The 19,210-nt window shown below is 42.4% G+C and overlaps 1 protein-coding gene across 1 annotated transcript; it reads left to right on the forward strand.

The window, feature by feature from the left end:
- Positions 1-2,869: 2,869 nt before the first annotated feature.
- On the forward strand, positions 2,870-15,324 carry LOC148934070 (uncharacterized). The gene is made up of 5 exons (XM_089062171.1): positions 2,870-3,918; positions 3,989-4,669; positions 6,082-6,994; positions 7,088-7,340; positions 14,363-15,324. Exons 1-5 carry the CDS (start codon positions 2,870-2,872, stop codon positions 15,322-15,324), a joined length of 3,858 nt encoding a protein of 1,285 aa, XP_088918297.1.
- Positions 15,325-19,210: the final 3,886 nt, after the last annotated feature.

Raw genomic sequence — 19,210 nt, forward strand, 5'->3', positions numbered from 1 at the left:
AAACAAACCGCCCCAGTGTTCCACCACCGTCTGGCTCTCGCGGGAGCCAGCCCCAGAAATGAGCAATTTCCCCAGACCAAGTAAATTTTAGTTTTTGTGTTTCTTTTTCTGTGTTTTATTTCCATGCGTTGCTGTGTTTTATGCTATCTTCTCCCACTTAGCCCAATGCTTGGTCTAAGTGTGAGAAGTTCTATGTTTTCTGTTGGTTTATTCTTCTCCCACTTAGCCCGTTGCTCGGTCTAAGTGTGAGAAGTGAAATTGTTGTTTAATTCTGCATTGAATTCTCTGTTTTCCCCCCTTCACGACGATGGCTTGAGGACAAGCTTGAGTGAAGTGGGAGGGGGAGAGGAATCAATGCAGTGTTATTATGCTTTGAGGAGTCGTAGGTCTAGGGGTGTGTCGCATGAACTAGTGGATATAATACGGCAGATTCCCTTAGGGAGAGCAATTGAAAATAGGAGGTATTCCAACTTAGAAGCCTGATTCTTTAGTAAGCCGAACCAATCTGAATGAAGCGAGAACGATAGTAAATGCCTTTACTTGCTCAGTTGTGAAGCCCTACTCTAGAGGTGAGTTATAAGCCTGTGATAACACTTAGAGCTAACATATGTCAAAAGTCTGCCACTGAATGCTGAAGGAAAAGAGAAGAAAAAAAAAAAAAAAATATAAATAAAAAAGGGGGAAAGGAGAAAATATATAATCATAAAATCTGGAGGTATAAGCTGGACGAAGTCCAGAGGAGGAAATAAAAAGAGAGAAAAAAATCAAGGAGGTATAAGCTGGACGAAGTCCAGGAAATCAAGGAGGTATAAGCTGGACGAAGTCCAGGAAATCAAGGAGGTATAAGCTGGACGAAGTCCAGAAAGAAAAAAAAAAAAAGAAAAAAAAAAGGGGGATAGTGACGGAGGATAGAAGGAGGAATTCTCATAACCCGAGGTTTCAGTGGTTTGGCAATAACTTAAGAGAGAATCGGTCCTAACATCCCTGGTAAGGAATGAGCGATCGAGTGAATCTAACAATTGGGGAAGTAACAGGCTATCTTGACGAGCTGACAGGTTGGCTAGGTAGAGGGGAGAAAAAGGCCTATTTGGAGGAGTGCAGCCTGTTGGATTGACCTTAATCTTGTGGGGACGGTTGTCTAAAAGTTGAAACCAGTTCATGCATATGTGTTTATATGTTTTCATCCTATGTGATTATGTACTCTTTGTTTTAGTGTCTAGCTTTGCCTCAGTTGTGTCTAGGTGTAGGAGTTTTGTCTAGAGTCTGTAGAGTCGGTCAAGGGGATAACCATGCTTGAAATTCGCCTTATTCTTCTTTTCTTCTTGTCTTTATACTTGAGGACAAGTATGGTTTAAGTGTGAGCAGTTTGATAAGGCTAATTTCATGCATTGGTTATGTAGTGAAAAACATCACATTTCTGCTGGATCTAACAAGTTTTGTTAAGCCAGGTGTGTGTGTAGCGCTAGATCCAGGAGATGCTGGAGGAGGATATCTAGCGAGGAGCAGGAACGGAATCACGAGGAAAAGCTAGAGGAAGGAAGCCAAAAGCTGAGGGCAATCAAGTCAATCAATACCTCGCTGGGCCCCACCTCGAAGCTTATAAATAAAGGAGTGCGCAACAAGAATGGCAGATCGGTTACACTCCACACACAGTCACGCTCTTAGCACACACACTAGGGATATGGGAAATTTGGGGTGGTTTTCGTTTTCGTGAATTACGTATCAGTGCACCACCGTCCCTTGAGGGCGAAGAAACAATTGTTCTCTTAATTTCTGTTTACTACTCTGTTCCGTCTCGAACTTCACTTTTGGAAGTCGAGCTTGCTGTTTTTGTTGCTGGATTAGTTTAACCGTTCTGTTTACATTTGATTTGCTTTGATGAAGTTAGATTTCGTGTTGATTATTATGATGCTTGCTATTTCGGAGTGTTTATTTGAGATGCTATCTTGAATTTGTTGCTGAATATCTTAATAGATTTGAGAATCATGGCTATGGAGTTGTGTTTGGTTGGTTTGTTGTTCTGATGCTTGGATCCGGAGTGGATTTAGCATCCGAAGTATGGATCTGAACAGGGGAGGTGAATTTCTGCATGAAATTATGGGGATTTTGTTCTGCTTGGTTTGCTTCGTCTAGTAGTGTGATTTCCGTCGTTGTTTCGTTTACCGTTAAAATTATGTTTCCAATCTACATCTGAGTTTGTTTTTCTCGATCTCTGCATTTATTTGTGTTCGTTGAAGAAGATGAAGTCATTTTCAGTTGATGCTTTAGTTAGTTAGGCTGCAGATTCGATTCTGTCCGTACTTACCTTTTTCAGAGTTTGGTCCCCACTTGATTTAATCTCCTTGGTCTAGATATGTTCGTAGAAGTCCCAGATCTAGTAGTTGTACTGACTTAGTTCTTATGCAAAATTCATTTTCGCCTAGATCTAGCAGTTAGCATAGCGTACTTTATTTTCCAATTTCACTTAGTTAAATTCCTCAACCCAAAATATGCGTGGCAGCAGCCAACCCAAAAATAGTTTCCAATTCTCTACGCATGTATTTTACGAGTCCATCTCTGTGGGATCGATCCCTACTTCCCTGTGCTAGTTTAGTATCTGTGGTTGAGGGTTTTGAAGGTTTGCTTGCGTACCAACGACCAGACTTCCAGTCTTGTGAGTCTCTAGACCTTGTGATCTAGTTGATTTACTGGATCTAGGAAGTGTGTAATTAGAAATTGATAGGATACAGCAAGCAAGAAAATCAACTCTTCATTATTCGATCCTGAGATCGAAGCATCCAATCGAAGGAGAAACGCTCAGAGAAGGCTCAACCAAAGGCGATCACTTTCGCCTCATAAGAGAGAACCGCCTATTCTTGTTGCAGTAACAATGGCGGACAACGGAGAGAACAATGCACCACATCCAGATCCGGTAGTCCAACAGCTCCAACTACAACTTGCAGATTTGGTGAAACAGGTTAAAGAAAAAAATGAACAACAAGTCATGGTGCCAGTGCAAAACATGTACGCTTACAGAGGGGTAGAGGACCCACCAATTGGCAACGATGGGATCGATGCCAATCATTTTGAGCTCAAGCCAGGATTGCTAAATATGGCTGAGGCTAATGCTTTCGCGGGAAAGGCAAATGAAGATCCCAATAAGCATCTTACTAAGTTTATTCAGATCAGTAACACGGTGAAGCTTAATGGGGTGAGAGATGAACAAAGCAGATTAAGGCTATTTCCATTTTCCTTGAGAGATGATGCTAGAGACTGGTACGACAGCATGGGGTCAGGATCTGTTAAAACGTGGGATGCCATGGTAGACTTATTTTTGGAGAAGTATTTCCCACCCAGTGAAGTTCTAAGAAGGCAAGCAGAGATAATTCAGTTTAAGATGAAGCCTCATGAGACAATCCGAGAAGCATGGGCTAGATTCAAGACACTGCTGAAAAGATGCCCCAAACATAGTCTAAGTCCGGGACACCAAGTCATAACTTTTTATAGGGGATGTACTACAGAGGCAATGCGTGAACTGAATTGGAGCGCCGGAGGAGCATTACTTCAATTAGGAGAGAATGATGCCATGCAAGTGATTGAGAGAGTAGCTTTCACTGATGAAGGATGGAATAATGAAAGAAACACGTCATACAGGGTGACCTCCGTTGTAGAAGATGATATGATAGACAAGCCGTCTCAACAGCTAGATCTTTTAACCACTCAATTGGGAATCATGGAGATGAGACAGCCTGGACCAGAACTGCAGGGAGGAGTTGAAAATGTGAACTATGTGCACCAAGAAGGAAATAATAGGAACTTCAACAACTATCGCTCCAACCAAGGTGGTGGTAACTACAACAATTATGGTAACAAGGTGCATCCCAATCTTTCATATGGGAATCCCAACAATGCTCTGCAACCACCGCCAGGATTCACAGTGTCTAATGGGATGGTAGAACAGCAGAAAAAGCCTACTACTGAAGACATCTTGGCAGCATTCATGAATCAGACTACCAAGTACATGGGAGAAAACTGACAAGTACATGGACAGCACTAGTCAAAGGTTGGGGAAGGTTAAAAACGACGTGCAAAGCTTGAATGTGCATATGAAGAGCATTGATACTCAGATAAGCCAAATCTCTCAAGCTGTGGGTGTCCATCATCAGCCAGGGCAATTTCCAGCACAGACCATAAACAATCCCAAGGACTGCAAGGCCATAAATTTGAGGAGCGGTAAGAGCTATGAAGGACCTTCCATGCCTATAGAGGAAAAGAAGAGTACTCCAGCGGAGGATGGCAAAGCAGAAGAGAATTCTAAGGGGAAGGACAAGGTCGACGGTCAGACAGAGAAAGAATCAGTGCCAGAAAAGATGCCCTCTCCGCCTATTCCTATGACAGTCAAGGTGCCTTTCCCATTTGAGATGAAGAAGAAAAAGATGGATGAGCAATTTTCCAAATTTCTTGATATTTTCAGGAAGGTGCAAATCAATATACCATTAGTGGAAGCTTTGCAAGAGATGCCAAACTATGCTAAGTTTTTGAAAGATGTTATCTCCAAGAAAAGAAGGTGGGGAGAATATGAAACTGTCAACTTGACAGAGAGCTGCAGTGCGATAATTCAGAAGAAACTGCCAGCCAAGCTTAAGGATCCCGGTAGCTTCACTATTTCTTGCATAGTGGGGGACAATCAAGTGGGGAGATGATGCACTTTTTATTTGCACTATAAATACCTGCAAGTATACAGAGTAGGTATAGTATAGCAAAAGTTTAGTACCGGGTATCGAACACGGGGAAGATGTACACAAAGTGTCTATCTTCTACTAGAACTCAATTACTATCTGGAGAAGCAAGAATTATTGGAAACTTTTTGAAAACAGTAAATATTGAAAACAGTAAACAACTAAAAACAAGCAAATCACGGAGAGAAAAGTATAGAGATAAGGAGAATTCCAGGGATGTGCTTTCGCTTTATGGTTATACAAATTCCAAACTACAATACCCTAGCACAGTTAATACTTTGAAAGGACGAGTCACCTAGCTTATGCTCATGCGATACAAACGTTGATTACTAACATTAGGGTTGTCAATCCTAACACGTAACTCCAAAAAGCTCCTAAGACCCTTGAAAAGTCCTCACTCTCAATTAACAGTGCCGTATTAAAGGAAGCTAACTGTAGTGTCTACTAAGTGGATCTAACTCGCTAGAACTCTGTCACAGTTATGAAGCAAGTTGTATTGAATCATACATAATTGTGTCACTCAATTATGAAGCATCATGATTAACTTAGGGAAGAAACAAAGTAAAAACAAAACGGATATTAAATAGAAAACGGAATTGTATAACCAAAGTTGCTACTAACACATCCCTAGAATCCTATGAGTTTAGTTACACATGACTGAATAAACTAAAAACATAGATTGAAGGGAAAGCAATTTGAACATAAAACTAAAGCAAATAAAACCCGTAGGTTGAATCCTTGTCATTCTTGATGTTCTTGAAATCCTTCTTCAACTCCTTGCAAAATTGAAGTACTCTAGCTTTTGATCTCTATGAATGTGTTCTTGTTGTGTGTCGGAAAAAAAAACTCCCTTCTTGATGAAGCTTGAGGTCCTATTTATAGGGGAAGATTATTCCTCATCATAGAAGGAAAAGATCTTCAAAATTTGGTAAATCTTGGAGCAAATCTAGGGCTGGTCGGATTCGCCGCCTTTCTCCGGCGGGCCGCCGCACCTTGGCCGGCGGTCGCCGCGTTGGAGTCCAGAGACTCTGACCCTTCGGTGGTGGACCGCCACATGTCCTCCGGCGGTCGCCGGGCGAGACTCTTCTCCTAGCGTAAATTTCCGAGGCGGGCCGCCACATAGCTTTGACCGCCGGGCGCCGGCGGTCGCCGTACAACTTCGCGGCGGTCGCCGGTCGCCGTCTGACTCCAGATTTCCAGACTATGCGTTTTTACTCCCCTTTTCGGCTCAAATATGCACATTTCTCACAAAACACGTCAAAATACCAAAATGTATAGAATATGCAAATAATGGACATGTAGAGTGATTTTGATAACAAAAACGGACCAAATAATGGCCTTAAAACAGTGCAAAATCCGGGCGTATCAGGAGAGCATTATGTGATTTAGGGGCAAGCATTAATCTTATGCCCCTATCATTCTTCAGAAAGCTTAAGATTGGAACATTGAAGCCTACTACTATCACACTACAAATGGCAGACAGGACAGTCATATATCCTAAAGGCATTGTGGAAGATATTCTAGTGAAAGTCAATAACTTTATCTATCCGGTGGACTTTGTTGTGCTAGATATGGAGGAGGACCAAAAGATCCCATTGATTTTGGGAAGACCTTTCCTTGCTACAGGGAAGGCAATGATAGATGTGTCAAAAGGAGAACTTACACTTCGCCTTGACAATGAGAGCATTACTTTTTCCATCTACAAGGCGATGAAAGTACATGATGATGAAGAAGTGGAGATGATAGAGCATTGCAACTATGTGCAAGTGGTGGAAGATTGTGTTGAAGGAGTGGCCGAGATCAACTCTTCACATGATCAACTTGTGCGATGCCTATTTCAATCTCTTTATTCTTCTTGTATTAATGAAATAACTGATGCTAACTCTGAATTACTTGATTTTGTAGGTGCAATTGATTCCGCCAAAGAGATCCCTCGTCGTCATCAAAAATTCCTTCCATTAAGGAACGAGGATGAAGAGAAAGAAAAGGAGAACGAAAAGGGAAACAAAGTTGAGCTAAAGCCATTGCCAACTCACTTAAAGTATGCATTCCTTGGAGAAAATGAAACATATCCGGTAATTGTATCTTCTTCCCTATCTGTATCTGAGCTTGATAAATTGGTGAGAGTCCTTAGGAAACATAGAAGTGCTATTGGATGGTCTATTTCTGACATTAAAGGGATAAGCCCAACTTTGTGCATGCATAAAATTTTGTTAGAAGAAGGGTATAAACCTAAGGTTCAAAATCAAAGACTTAATCCAATTATGCAAGATGTGGTTAGGAAAGAGGTCATAAAGTGGTTAGATGCAGGAATTGTTTATGCCATATCTGACAGTGAATGGGTTAGTCCAACTCAAGTTGTAGCTAAGAAGGGTGGTATGACAGTTGTACAAGGAAAGAATGATGAATTGATAGCCACTAGAGTTGTGTCCGGGTGGAGAGTTTGTATTGATTACCGTGCTTTGAACGCAGCCACTAGGAAAGATCACTTCCCACTCCCTTTTATAGATCAAATATTAGATAGGTTGGCAGGATATGAGTACTACTGTTTTCTTGATGGGTATTCGGGTTATAATCAAATTTTAATTGCCCCAGAAGATCAACATAAGTCCGCATTTGTGTGTCCATACGGAGTTTATGCTTTTAGGAGAATGTCATTTGGTTTATGTAATGCTCCAGCTACTTTTCAGAGATGCATGATGGCAATTTTACATGACATGATTGAGAAAATAATGGAAGTGTTTATGGATGATTTTTCTGTTTATGGTACTTCTTTTGATCACTGCCTTGAAAATCTAACAAGTGTGTTACAGCGTTGTGAAGAAACTAACCTTGTTTTGAATTAGGAAAAATGTCACTCGTCCCCATCTGGGGGACATTTTGGAGCAAATTGAACAGCAATGAAGGTGCTTCAAAGCGGCCTTTATTGGCCAAGTATCTATGGTGATTGCCAAAAGTTCGTAGTTCAATGCAATGAATGCCAAAGAACCGGGGGTGTGTCAAAAAAGAAGGAGATGCCAATGACCCCGATCATAGAGGTTGAATTATTTGATGTTTGGAGGATCGACTTCATGGGCCCCTTTCCATCATCATGCGGTCATCAATACATTCTTTTGGCGGTGGATTACGTCTCAAGATGGGTAGAAGCCATTCCCTCCCACACCAATGATTCCAAGGTAGTCATTAAATTTGTGCAAAAGAATATATTTACTAGATTTGGTACTCCACGAGCCCTTATTAGTGATGGAGGTTCACACTTCAACAATCGATGGCTGGAAAGCGTGCTTGCGAAATATGGAGTGAAGCATAGGGTGACGACACCATACCATCCTCAAGCCAATGGCCAAACCGAGTTGGCCAATAGAGAGATCAAGCAAATCTTACAAAAGACAGTGAGCTCAAATCGGAAGGATTGGTCACTCAAGCTCGATGATGCACTTTGGGCGTATAGGACGGCATATAAAACCCCGATAGAGATGTCACCATATCAATTGGTGTTTGGGAAATCATGTCACCTTCCAGTGGAGATGGAACATCGCTCACATTGGGCAGTGAAGAAGTTGAACTTAGATTTCGCTAAGGCAGGCAAAGAAAGAATGCTACAGTTGAATATGCTTGACGAGTTTAGACACGAAGCCTTTGAAAATTCTTCTATTCTCAAGGAACGAATGAAGGCGTATCATGATAGAATGATTGAAAAGAGAGAGTTCATTCTGGGGGAAGCAGTGTTGCTTTTCAATGCTAAACTTAAGCTTTTCGCCGGAAAGTTGAAGTCTAAATGGTCGGGGCCTTACATTGTTAAAGAAGTGATGCAAAATGGCACATTGGAGTTACTAGGGGCAGATGGAAAAGTGTTCAAGGTGAATGGACAATATGTCAAGAGATTCTACAGTCCGGATCAGGCGAGGGAAGTGTTCGTCCTCAAATTGGCCTAAGTGCAAGCTTCAAGACGTCGAGCCAACGACGTAAAACAAAGGCACTTAAGGGGAGGTAACCCCTAGTAGGTAATCCTTGTTTTTATTTCATTTTTCCTTAGTCTTTTAGTTTGTTTTTTTTTAGTCTATCGGTAGCTAGTTTTCGAATTTCAGTTTAAAAAATAAAAATAAAAATAAAATCAAAACATCAAAAAAAATCGAAAAATCCCGTAGGTAACTGGCGGGTCGCCAAGTTCGCAGTAACACGAACCTAGCGACTCGCCAGGCATGTCGTATCTCTCTGTAGGTGCCGGCGTCTCGCCAGATTCGTCAAAACCCAACCTGGTGACTCGCCAGGTATGTTTTAAAAAATTGCCGTAGCTAGCTGGCGCCTCGCCAGCTTCGTTCCTCGCCCAACCTGGCGACTCGCCAGACACGTGCAGCGGTAAATTCAAAAGGTAAGTTTCGTTTTTTTTACTTTTTTTTTACCTTCTCTTCCCCAATTTCGAACCCTAACACCCCCAACACCTTCCTTTCTTTTACTACATTCTACCAATTAATCTCAAATTCCCTCCACCCATTCGCTATTCTTGCTTATTAGAAAAGATCCACCATGTAATTTGTTGATTTTGAGTGTTTATTCAAGAAGACAAGTGAACTCTTACTTTTGCTCAAAATTGTGAATATTAAACTCAAAAGGTACGTTCCTTCACTCTAATCTCCATTATTGTTGATGGGTTTGTGTTAAAGTTGAACTTTTGATATGCTAGAACTTGTTTTATGGTGAAATTCTTTGAAGCATTGGTGGATTATTGTTGAATTGAGTTTTATTGAGGTGTTCTTGTTGATTACTAAAATTTGGATGCTTCTAGACTTGGTTTCAGTAGAATAATTGTGTTGGGAGGTATAATTGGTTCAAGGATGACATGTTTCTTAATGGGGGATATTGTGTGATGAATTGTTGGGAATTGCTATAGGGATCGAGTCTATATCCCTAAATTGTGGTTAATGGTTATAGGGATTGAGTCTATCTCCCTCGTTTGTTAGTTAATGATGTTTTAGGGATCGAGTCTATCTCCCTAGTTCTATAGGAATTGAGTCTATCTTCCTATGTGAATTTAGTTTATGCCTACTTCATGATGTGTCTTTTAACTGAGTTATTGTTTTTGTTACATAGAGACATGAAGTAGATGAAAGTTTGGGGGAGTTCGAGAACCCACCCCTCATACTTTATTCTTTGGTGAACTCACACATTCTTTTTATAGGTACATGTCTTCCACAGGAAAAGCCGAGGCACCGAGCAAATATGGTGTTCGAGGGCTCGATCAAGAACAGAAGCAGGCATGGGACAGACTATCCCGCAGGCCAACTGTGCCTACTCGATATTTGAAGGAGCATATGCTAAACTACTTAGGAGTAGAAGCAGACGTAGTAAAGTTGAGCTTAGTGGGCGAACCAGAGCAAGGAGTCCATGGATTCCTATTTCGAGCTTACCCGTCCTTCCGCAGATATACATTGGAGTTTTTGAGCTCCCTAAGGGTCATCAAGAGGAATGTTGGCAGACACGAGCTGATAGATAGAGTAGAATTTCGGTTAGACAATCAAAACCGAGTTCTCACCTTAGCCGATTTCGATGTTGTGTTTAAAACTGCAATGGATGGAGATCAAGAAAACTTTAACCATGATTCTTTTTGGAAGTTGATCACATTAGAAGAGCACTACACAGCCGGCACCTCCAAGGCGAGTGCCATTCGAAATCCAGTGCTGCGACTGTGCCACAGAGGGATCTCGAATTCGATCTTTGCCCGCTCCGACAGTGGAAGCATTAACAGTACCGAGATTTTCCTACTATACAGCCTTCTTCGTGGAAAACTCATCCATCTCAATCAGTATGTCCCTTTGTATTGGGAAAGAGTTGCTAGGAATAACACAGGGACGATCTGCTTTGGGGGACACATCACTGCTATCTGCAGTTTCTTCAACATCGAGCTCAACCCAAATCATATAATTCCAGGAGAGATGTACTTGACTTATGATGTCCTTCACCAAATGGACGTACTCAAGAGGGATCAGAACTGTTACGCCTATCTCTATCAAGGCTCACGAGGTGATCATTTTCCCCTGCCTAGCCCAGATTTGACACATGTTGATGGATGGAGCTTCCGAGCTAATTGGAAGATGGATACATCTGCACACCGCCGAGTGACGGCGGCCTTCCCTGCATGCCTACCTTGGAAGATGAGACAGTATCCACTTGCAGGTCCATTTCTTGACCCGGGAGTTGAAGCTAGTTCGAGCCAGCATATAGCCATTCATGAGGATGCGGAGGAGGAAGAAGATGAGATGGTCGAACCTTTGGAAACCTCTCATAGGTATCAACAAAGGAATTGAAGCAGAAGAAGGAACCAAAATGCCCGAGATGCAGAGTTTCAAGAGTCTGTCACTCACCGGCTGGAGCAGTTGCAAAACTCCTACACCGACTTGTATAATCGAGTGGATGAGCGGTGGGATCAACAACAATCTCAGTGGGTGCAGCATCAACAGTGGCATGGAGAGTGGAACCAAACTTGGGATCAGCATCAGCAAAACCATGACCAGTGGCAGCAGTTCCAAACTAATCAATGGAATGCGATGTATGATCGGGATATGCACGCAGCACGAGTTTTGGAGGAAGTGCAAAGGGAGCAACGAGAGAGTAGAGAGCAGTTAGACCAGTTGACTGCCATGATGAACCAATGGAACACCAACTTTTTCTCTAACTACCCGCCGCATCCACCACCACACTAGTGCAAGGTAAGTATAACTTCTCCACCAACGTTTCAAACTCATTCTTTGCGCAGCTTTGAATAAGTTTGGGGGGTGATATGGTGGATAGTGACACTTACGAGGTACGTATTTTTTTTAGATTTATTTTTGCCTTAGTCGTTTAATTGAATTTTAGCTTTATTTTGTTTTAGTTTGATAGAACTCCATGAATTTTGCTTTGATTGGTTGGGATTTATTGAAAAAAAAAATTGAAATTGAATTGGAAAATTTGGTAGTAAGTTGGGTGAAGACTAGTCGTCTATGATAAAAGAACCTTCCACTTTGAGCTATCACTTGACCATTGACTTGAGAGTTTGAGTAATAGGATGCATAAGTAACGAATTGCTTGTTTGCCTTGATTCATGCTATTTGCCCAGTGAGACTTGAGCTTTTAATTCTTTCATGTGTGATTTATCATCAATGGTGTATGTGTTTCTAGAACTTGCTCCTTGTCTTCTTGAGTCTACATAGTGACCTTAAAGATAGGGGAAGATGTTAGGCTATTGTTGTTAGTCTCATTTTTACCTAAACACTAACCTTATTATGTAATAATACCCTTGATAGCCAAGTTTGAGCCTATTGCCTTTTCTTTTGTCAAGCTAATCAAAGGGGTTGGGAATCCTAGACTCTAGAATTGTTGAGCTATGAAAAGAAGAATTTGGAGAGTTTAGTTGTTGAAAGAAATTGGTCGTGTTTAGCTTATCAAGTTGGAAATTGGTTGTACTTAGATTAAAAAAACAAAAAAAAAAAAAAAAAAAAAAAGAGAGAAAAGAAAGAAAAAAAAAAGAAAAGAAAAGAAAGAAAAAAATTTAGTATATAGAGAATAATTCAAGGTCTTTGGAAGTTGGGAAGAAATTAGACAAAGTCTAGTTATTGTGGAAAAGTGTTTTGACGAATGATTGAAGTTAAAAGTTGTTTGTTGTGATTTCTTGGGATATTTATCTTATTGGGAATTGAGTCACTTTAGCCAAATATTACCTCACCTTACCAAAGAGCCTACATTACAACCTAAACAAAAGACCTTTCGGACTCTAGCTTTATTGTCACACGAAGTAGAGGAGAGGTTAGATATTGAGCAAGCCTATGGTAAACCATGCATTTTTGATTGATTTGAGTGTTACTTTATATCTTATACACTTTGAGTGAGGTGATTATACACACATATATACATCCCAAGTGAAGCATGAATCCAAGGTGATATACGAGTTAGTAGTAAAAGTGCATTCGACGGCTTAACTTAATGGAATTTGTATTGTGATATGCTCCTTTATTCCGTATTATTTGAGACGATGATGATGTCTAAAACTCTTTTGAATCCAAGTTTCTTCTAGTTCTTTTTCTTCATTGCTCGAGGACTTGCAATTGTTTAAGTTTGGGGGAGTTGATTCACTTGGATTTTACATGATTTTAGAGGGTAGTTTTACTTGAATTTGATCGTATATTGTGTATTTTGAGACATGGTTTATAGCTACTTCTCTATGTTATTGGTATTTTGACCATTTTGTGAAGAATGTGTAGAAAAATGGTCGAAAATGAGCTTAAATGGTGAAAGGTGGAAAAAGGACGAAATTGCAGCACGAGGCTGGCGACTCACCAGCTTCGCATCAGTACCAACCTGGCGACTCGCCAGGTCCTTCGCCCAGAATTGCCGAGAGCAGCTGGCGACTCGCCAACTTCACCGTACAACGAACCTGGCGACCCGCCAGGTTCGGCCGACAGATCCAAACAAGGAAATTTCGAGCCCTATTTAACCTAATGTGCATGGGACGCCTCCTACAACATTCTACACGCCTTCAACCCCAAAAATACTACTTTTTCGCCTAGGAAGAAGAGAAGAACGAGCAGAGGACGAGTATTCATCTCAAGATTGAAGACGAGACCTCCAATCCGCCCAATCCAATTCTAGGAGTTTCTACTTTTAGTTTTATTCTTGTTTAAACCATGTTTTTGAATATTTCTTTGAATATTTCTTTGACTTTTGTGATGAACATGAGCAGCTAAATCCTTCGTAGAGTTCTACGGGGGAGATACAATGATTCTTATGTTTAATTGATTTCCTTTTTCTATGCCTTGGCTCATGTGGTTATTTTGATTTCTTCTGTGCTTATACGTTTATTTGACTGATCACCTTATAAATGCATGTGGATTTTACTACAAGAACTGAGAAGTGAGTAGTTTAATTTGAAAGAGAAGAAATTGACGTCTTTGCCAATATAATCGAGAGATTTGAGCCTTTGAATGAAACTAAGTATCTTAGGAGCTATTAGGAGTTGTTACCTTAGTTCTAGGAAGGAGACTTCGGTTCTAGGTAGCAATCTACAAATTATATGCTTTGAGAAAAGATATAGTTTTACCTTAGTGATAGCTTAATAACCCTTGAGACCCTTTGTTGGCATAGTTAGGAAGTTAGTTGAGCATAGGATAGTTGTTATCGATCCCGTAGGATTCTACCTTCTCATCCTTGATCTACATCCGTTTTCTTATTTGCTTTTAGTTCTCTAGTTATTTTTAATTGTTTTTACCTTGCTTTTAAATAGATTTAGAAAAACTAAAATTTCGATTCATCTAGATAGTAGTTGAGGTTGGTTCGTGGTAATTAGGTTGACACTCATTGTCTCCGTGAATACGATACTCTTTGCTTACTATTTGCTACATTAGCCCCGTACACTTGCGGGTATACTTGTGTTAAAAATAAGCTGAGTCAGTTGTTAAGAATGAAAAAGAACGAGCTGGTGCCCACTAGACTAGTGACAGGGTGGAGGATGTGCATCGACTACAGGAAGCTGAACGAAGCCACAAAGAAGGATCATTTTTCTCTACCTTTCATTGATCAGATGCTAGAAAGACTGGCTGGCAAGCAGTACTTTTGTTTCCTTGATGGATACAGTGGCTATTTCCAAATCTACGTTAATCCAGAGGACCAAGGGAAAACCACATTCACGTGCCCCTTTGGTACCTGTGCATACCGAAGAATGCCGTTTGGATTGTGTAATGCACCGGGAACCTTCCAGCGGTGTATGATGAGCATTTTTTCGGATCTGTTGGAAGTATGCATTGAGATATTCATGGACGATTTCACCGTATACGGGAACTCATTTGATACTTGTTTGGCCAGCCTTGATCTAGTGTTACAGAGATGCCAAGAGAAGCATTTAGTATTGAATTTCGAGAAATGCCATTTCATGGTGACTGAAGGCATTGTCCTGGGTCACGTGGTTTCTGAGAGAGGTATACAAGTAGACAAAGCAAAGGTGGATGTGAAATCGAGGTTACCATACCCTACGAACCAAAAAGAGGTGAGAGGCTTCCTAGGTCATGCAGGGTTTTATAGGAGGTTTATCAAGGATTTTGCAAAAATCGCGCAACCACTCACTCGGTTGTTACACAATGATGTGGAATTCGTCTTTCACGAAGGATGCAAAAAGGCATTCCAGTTGCTTAAGGACAGGTTGGTGTCAGCACCGATTATCAGAGCGCCAGACTGGAACCATCCTTTCGAGATAATGTGTGACGCGAGTGATTTTGCTGTGGGAGTTGTCCTAGGACAGAAAATTGATGGAAAAAGCTATGTGATCTTCTATGCTTCCAAGACGCTGAATCAGGCTCAGAAGAATTATGACACCACGGAGAAGGAAATGTTGGCTGTCGTATACTCGTTTGAGAAATTCCGACCCTACCTCCTTGGGTCGAGGGTTATAGTCTTCACGGATCACGCAGCAATAAAGTACTTACTAGCTAAGAATGAGTCTAAGCCGAGATTAATCCGTTGGATGTTACTCTTGCAGGAGTTTGATTGGGAAGTAAGAGACAAAAGAGGAACGGATAACAGAGTAGCCGATCACTTGAGCAGAATACATCAAGGGGAAACAGAAGAGGCCATACCCTGAGGAGCATTTGTACCTTCTGGAGAAATTTCCTAGACCACTTAATTGGGAAGCAGTTTTAGCTTTAACCGGTCTAGGAGAATCAGATAAATGGAAGCGCACACTGAACGCAGAACCGTGGTTTGCTGACCTAGCCAACTACTTGGTCACGGGAGAAGTGCCAAGTTCGGATGAAGTTTCCCGGGCCCAAAGGATGAAGATTAGAAGCGAAGCTAAATATTACTTTTGGGACGACCCTTACTTGTGGAAAATGTGCTCAGATCAAGTGATTAGACGCTGCATTCCTGAATGGGAACAAAAAGATGTGTTAATTCATTGCCATACTTTAGCATGTGGAGGTCACTTTGGACCGAGGAAGACAGCGAGGAAAGTTCTGGACAACGGTTTTTATTGGCCGACGCTAAATAGGGATGCCTTTGAGTTCTGCCAATGTTGCGAGAGGTGCCAATAGACGGGGGGAATTTCAAGGAGGGACGAGATGCCTCAGGTCCCGGTGATCGTGTGTGAAATTTTTGATGTATGGGGAATGGACTTTATGGGACTGTTCCCATCATCTTGTGGGAACACGTATATATTGGTTGCAGTAGACTATGTGTCTAAGTGGATAGAAGCTAAGGCCACCACAACATGCGAATCGAAGGAGGTGGCAAAATGTTTGAAGGCCAATATTTTCAACAGATATGGAGTTCCCCAGGCCATCGTCTCAGATCAGGGAACTCATTTCTGTAATCTAACCATCGAGGCTCTGATGAAGAAATATGGTGTTCACCATAGAGTGTCGACTCCGTACCATCCCCAGTCTAATGGCCAAGCAGAGATTTCTAATCGCGAGATCAAGGCGATATTGGAGAAGACAGTTAATCCGTCAAGGAAGGACTGGAGCAAGAGGCTCGGTGACGCATTGTGGGCCTACAGAACTGCTTTTAAAACGCCTATTGGAATGTCGCCCTACAGGCTTGTATTTGGCAAGATGTGTCACTTACCTGTTGGTATTGAGCACAAGGCGTACTAGGCATTGAAAGAGTTGAACATGAAACCTACAGCTTGCGAAGAAGAGAGGAAGTTACAATTGCAAGAATTGGAGAAACTTCGGTTGGAGTCATTTGAGTCTGCCATGTGGTACAAAGAAAGGACGAAGTTATGGCATGATAAGAATCTCCGGGTCAAGGAACTTCATGTGGGACAGAAGGTGCTCCTCTTCCAATCCCGACTCACGCTAATGCCATGGAAATTGAAGTCTAAATGGATCGGCCCATACACCATCGTCGGCATCCGCGCAAACGGAGCAGTGGAGATCCAGGGAAGTGCTTCTAACTCTGTCCCTTTCCTTGTCAATGGTCATAGAGTGAAGGTCTATAGGGATAATTCCGAGTTGTGTGTGGTGGATGAAGTTCCGCTACACACACTCCCAACTATCGCCTAGACGGACGAGGAGGATTTCTCGATGAATTCCTGGGTCAAATAATAGGTTAACAATTTTTAAAATACAAACTGAACCAGGGAATCTCGGGAATACTCTAAAGAAGTGTGTAAATAGTTAATTATTTTTTTCAAACTAAAGAAAATCCAAAAATATTTTCGAAGCACCAGACTCCGAAGGAAACCGATACTTTGCACTCTAACCTTGACCTGGGAGTCTGGAACCTTCAATTTTTTTAAGAATAGGATCATGATCAAGGGAATCATCTAGAAGAGAATCTGAAGGAAGAAGTCAAGGGAAGCTTGAAGGAAGAGGTCAAGGAGGGACGGAGATAATTTGAATTTCAAAATCTGCCGATAATTATGGAAGTTGTACGGTTGCTTACATCATGCCTGCAACTGCACCATCCTTTCATCAGAAAAGCAACCGTCGCTTCTCTCTCTCCAATAATCCCCAAATCGACGAAAATTTGAATTTACTCTCCCTTCTCTCTACTTTCATTCTCTCTCTAGAATACAAACCCTAACCCAAATTCGACCCAGTTTTTTTTTCAATTTCAGATCTGCAGTGATGGATTCAACCCAACTCACCGGAAGTTCACAAAGAACGGTGTACGACCCAGTCCTGTTAGCAGAATTGACGCAGAAATTAGGGAGCGTCGAGAAAGCAAAAGAAGTATATGCCATGTTCTCTGCTAGCCTAATGACGTCCGCACCAGTCGTACCGCCACTGACGATTCCGGCAGAGTCGGATGCACAACCGGCGGATCTTCGTGAAGAAAGGCCGCAAGATTCTGGATCTCCACATACAGAAACCGTTTCACAGGAGGCGAAGAAAGAAGATGGAGCGACGAACGGCGGGACAATGGTGGAGACAGAGAAGCAAGGCGACGAGAACCCTAATTTCGAAGGTAAGGAAGTTGGTGAGGGGGAATCCCCTATTGTGGACAGTACGATTGAGGGCGAAACCCCTATTGTGAAGGATGTTGTTGAGGGGGAAACCCCTATGGAAACTGGGGATGAGACCCCAACTGATTTCAGGGGTGCGACCCCTGAATTCGTGGAAGAGAGGGCGACCCCAACTGGTGTCTAGGGGGAGAACCCCATTTATATTGAGGGGGCGACCCCGATAGTGGAACATGAGGGGGAAACCCCAGAAAAGTTGTTGGAAGAAGCAGATCTACTTGCGACTGGAGTACCGGAGCCCGAGGGAGGGCTGAAATTGATTGTGGACCTGGTGGGTGACCAGGAGGAAGATGAACCCAAGATAGACGAAAGGGCAGAAAGGAGGCACACCAGGAGGAGTCTCCTCGATGAAGTCGATGACCTAGTTCCTGATGCTGCGGAGGCAGAGGAACGCCGCCTGGCCAAGGAAAGGGCAAGAAAAGGGAAGGCGGCCTCATCTACTCGGTCTAGGAAAGCTCCCTCCGTCAAGGAGGTCGAGGAGACCCTTTCCCCTATGACCGAGGATCCCTCTGTCGAGGAACAAGACGAGCCTATCCCTGAGCCCAACTATGAATCTGAAGAAGCTGAAGAAGAGCCTATTCCAGGACGTCCGGAAGTCTGGCTGACTAAAGAGCTGCTAGAGGAGATGAGGCAGTTCGACGACCAGAAGAGGACCGCAGTGTAAAAGGAAAGATGTAGCGCTCGGAAGATGGTCAAATCTGGGAAGCAGTACAGCTCAAGGGAGCTCAAAATGATTGCATGTGACAAGGAATTCCGCGCTTGTATCTATTCGATAGGATTTGAGTGGTTACTACAGCACAGCCAGGAGAGGGTGCCGGTGGATCTAGCAAGGGAGTTTTTCTCCACCTTTCGATTGAAGAACACCACTGATCTTGACGCGGATTCAATAACATTCAGGCTTTTTAATGATGAATATGAGATGAGCATCCGGGAATGGTCTCTGCGAATGGGATTGTTTACCCAAGCCGAGGATGAAGAGGGGGCATGGAATGACAGGATGATCGGTGTGCCGAAGAACACGCCAGGTTTCAAGGTGCAAACGGCATGGAACTGATCACTCACCCCAAGGCGGGAACGTTTAAGTCCAGCTACTCCAAAGCCTCTCACATCGAAGACCGAATTCTCCGCTTTGCTCAGACGTTTGTAAGCTACAACTTGATGGGAACCGCTAATTCAGCTCTTACAACTACCGACCTCTACTTCACATGGTGCATGGCGAAAGGCGTGAAGGTGCACTTAGGCTATTGGCTGGCTCAGGCATGCCACCAAATGACGAGCAACCCTGCGCATCATATGTATACCTGCCACCTCCTCGGCGCCTACCTCCAACGAAACATAGAAATGAAAATTGCCAAGGCCTCTCCTTTGGTAGTCATGTGCGAACCCCCGGAGGTGTTCAGTGTTGATTATTTTTTCAATAAGGGGTTGCTGCAGACTCATGGCGCCAAGACCCTCTTCTACTCGTTAGGAGACAAGGTCAAAGCAGAGCCTGAGGAAGCCATGC

This window comes from Salvia hispanica, chromosome 1 (genome assembly GCF_029641045.1).
Source record: "Salvia hispanica isolate PSC_SH4W2 chromosome 1, Shi_PSC_v1, whole genome shotgun sequence".
Classification (NCBI taxonomy): domain Eukaryota; kingdom Viridiplantae; phylum Streptophyta; class Magnoliopsida; order Lamiales; family Lamiaceae; genus Salvia; species Salvia hispanica.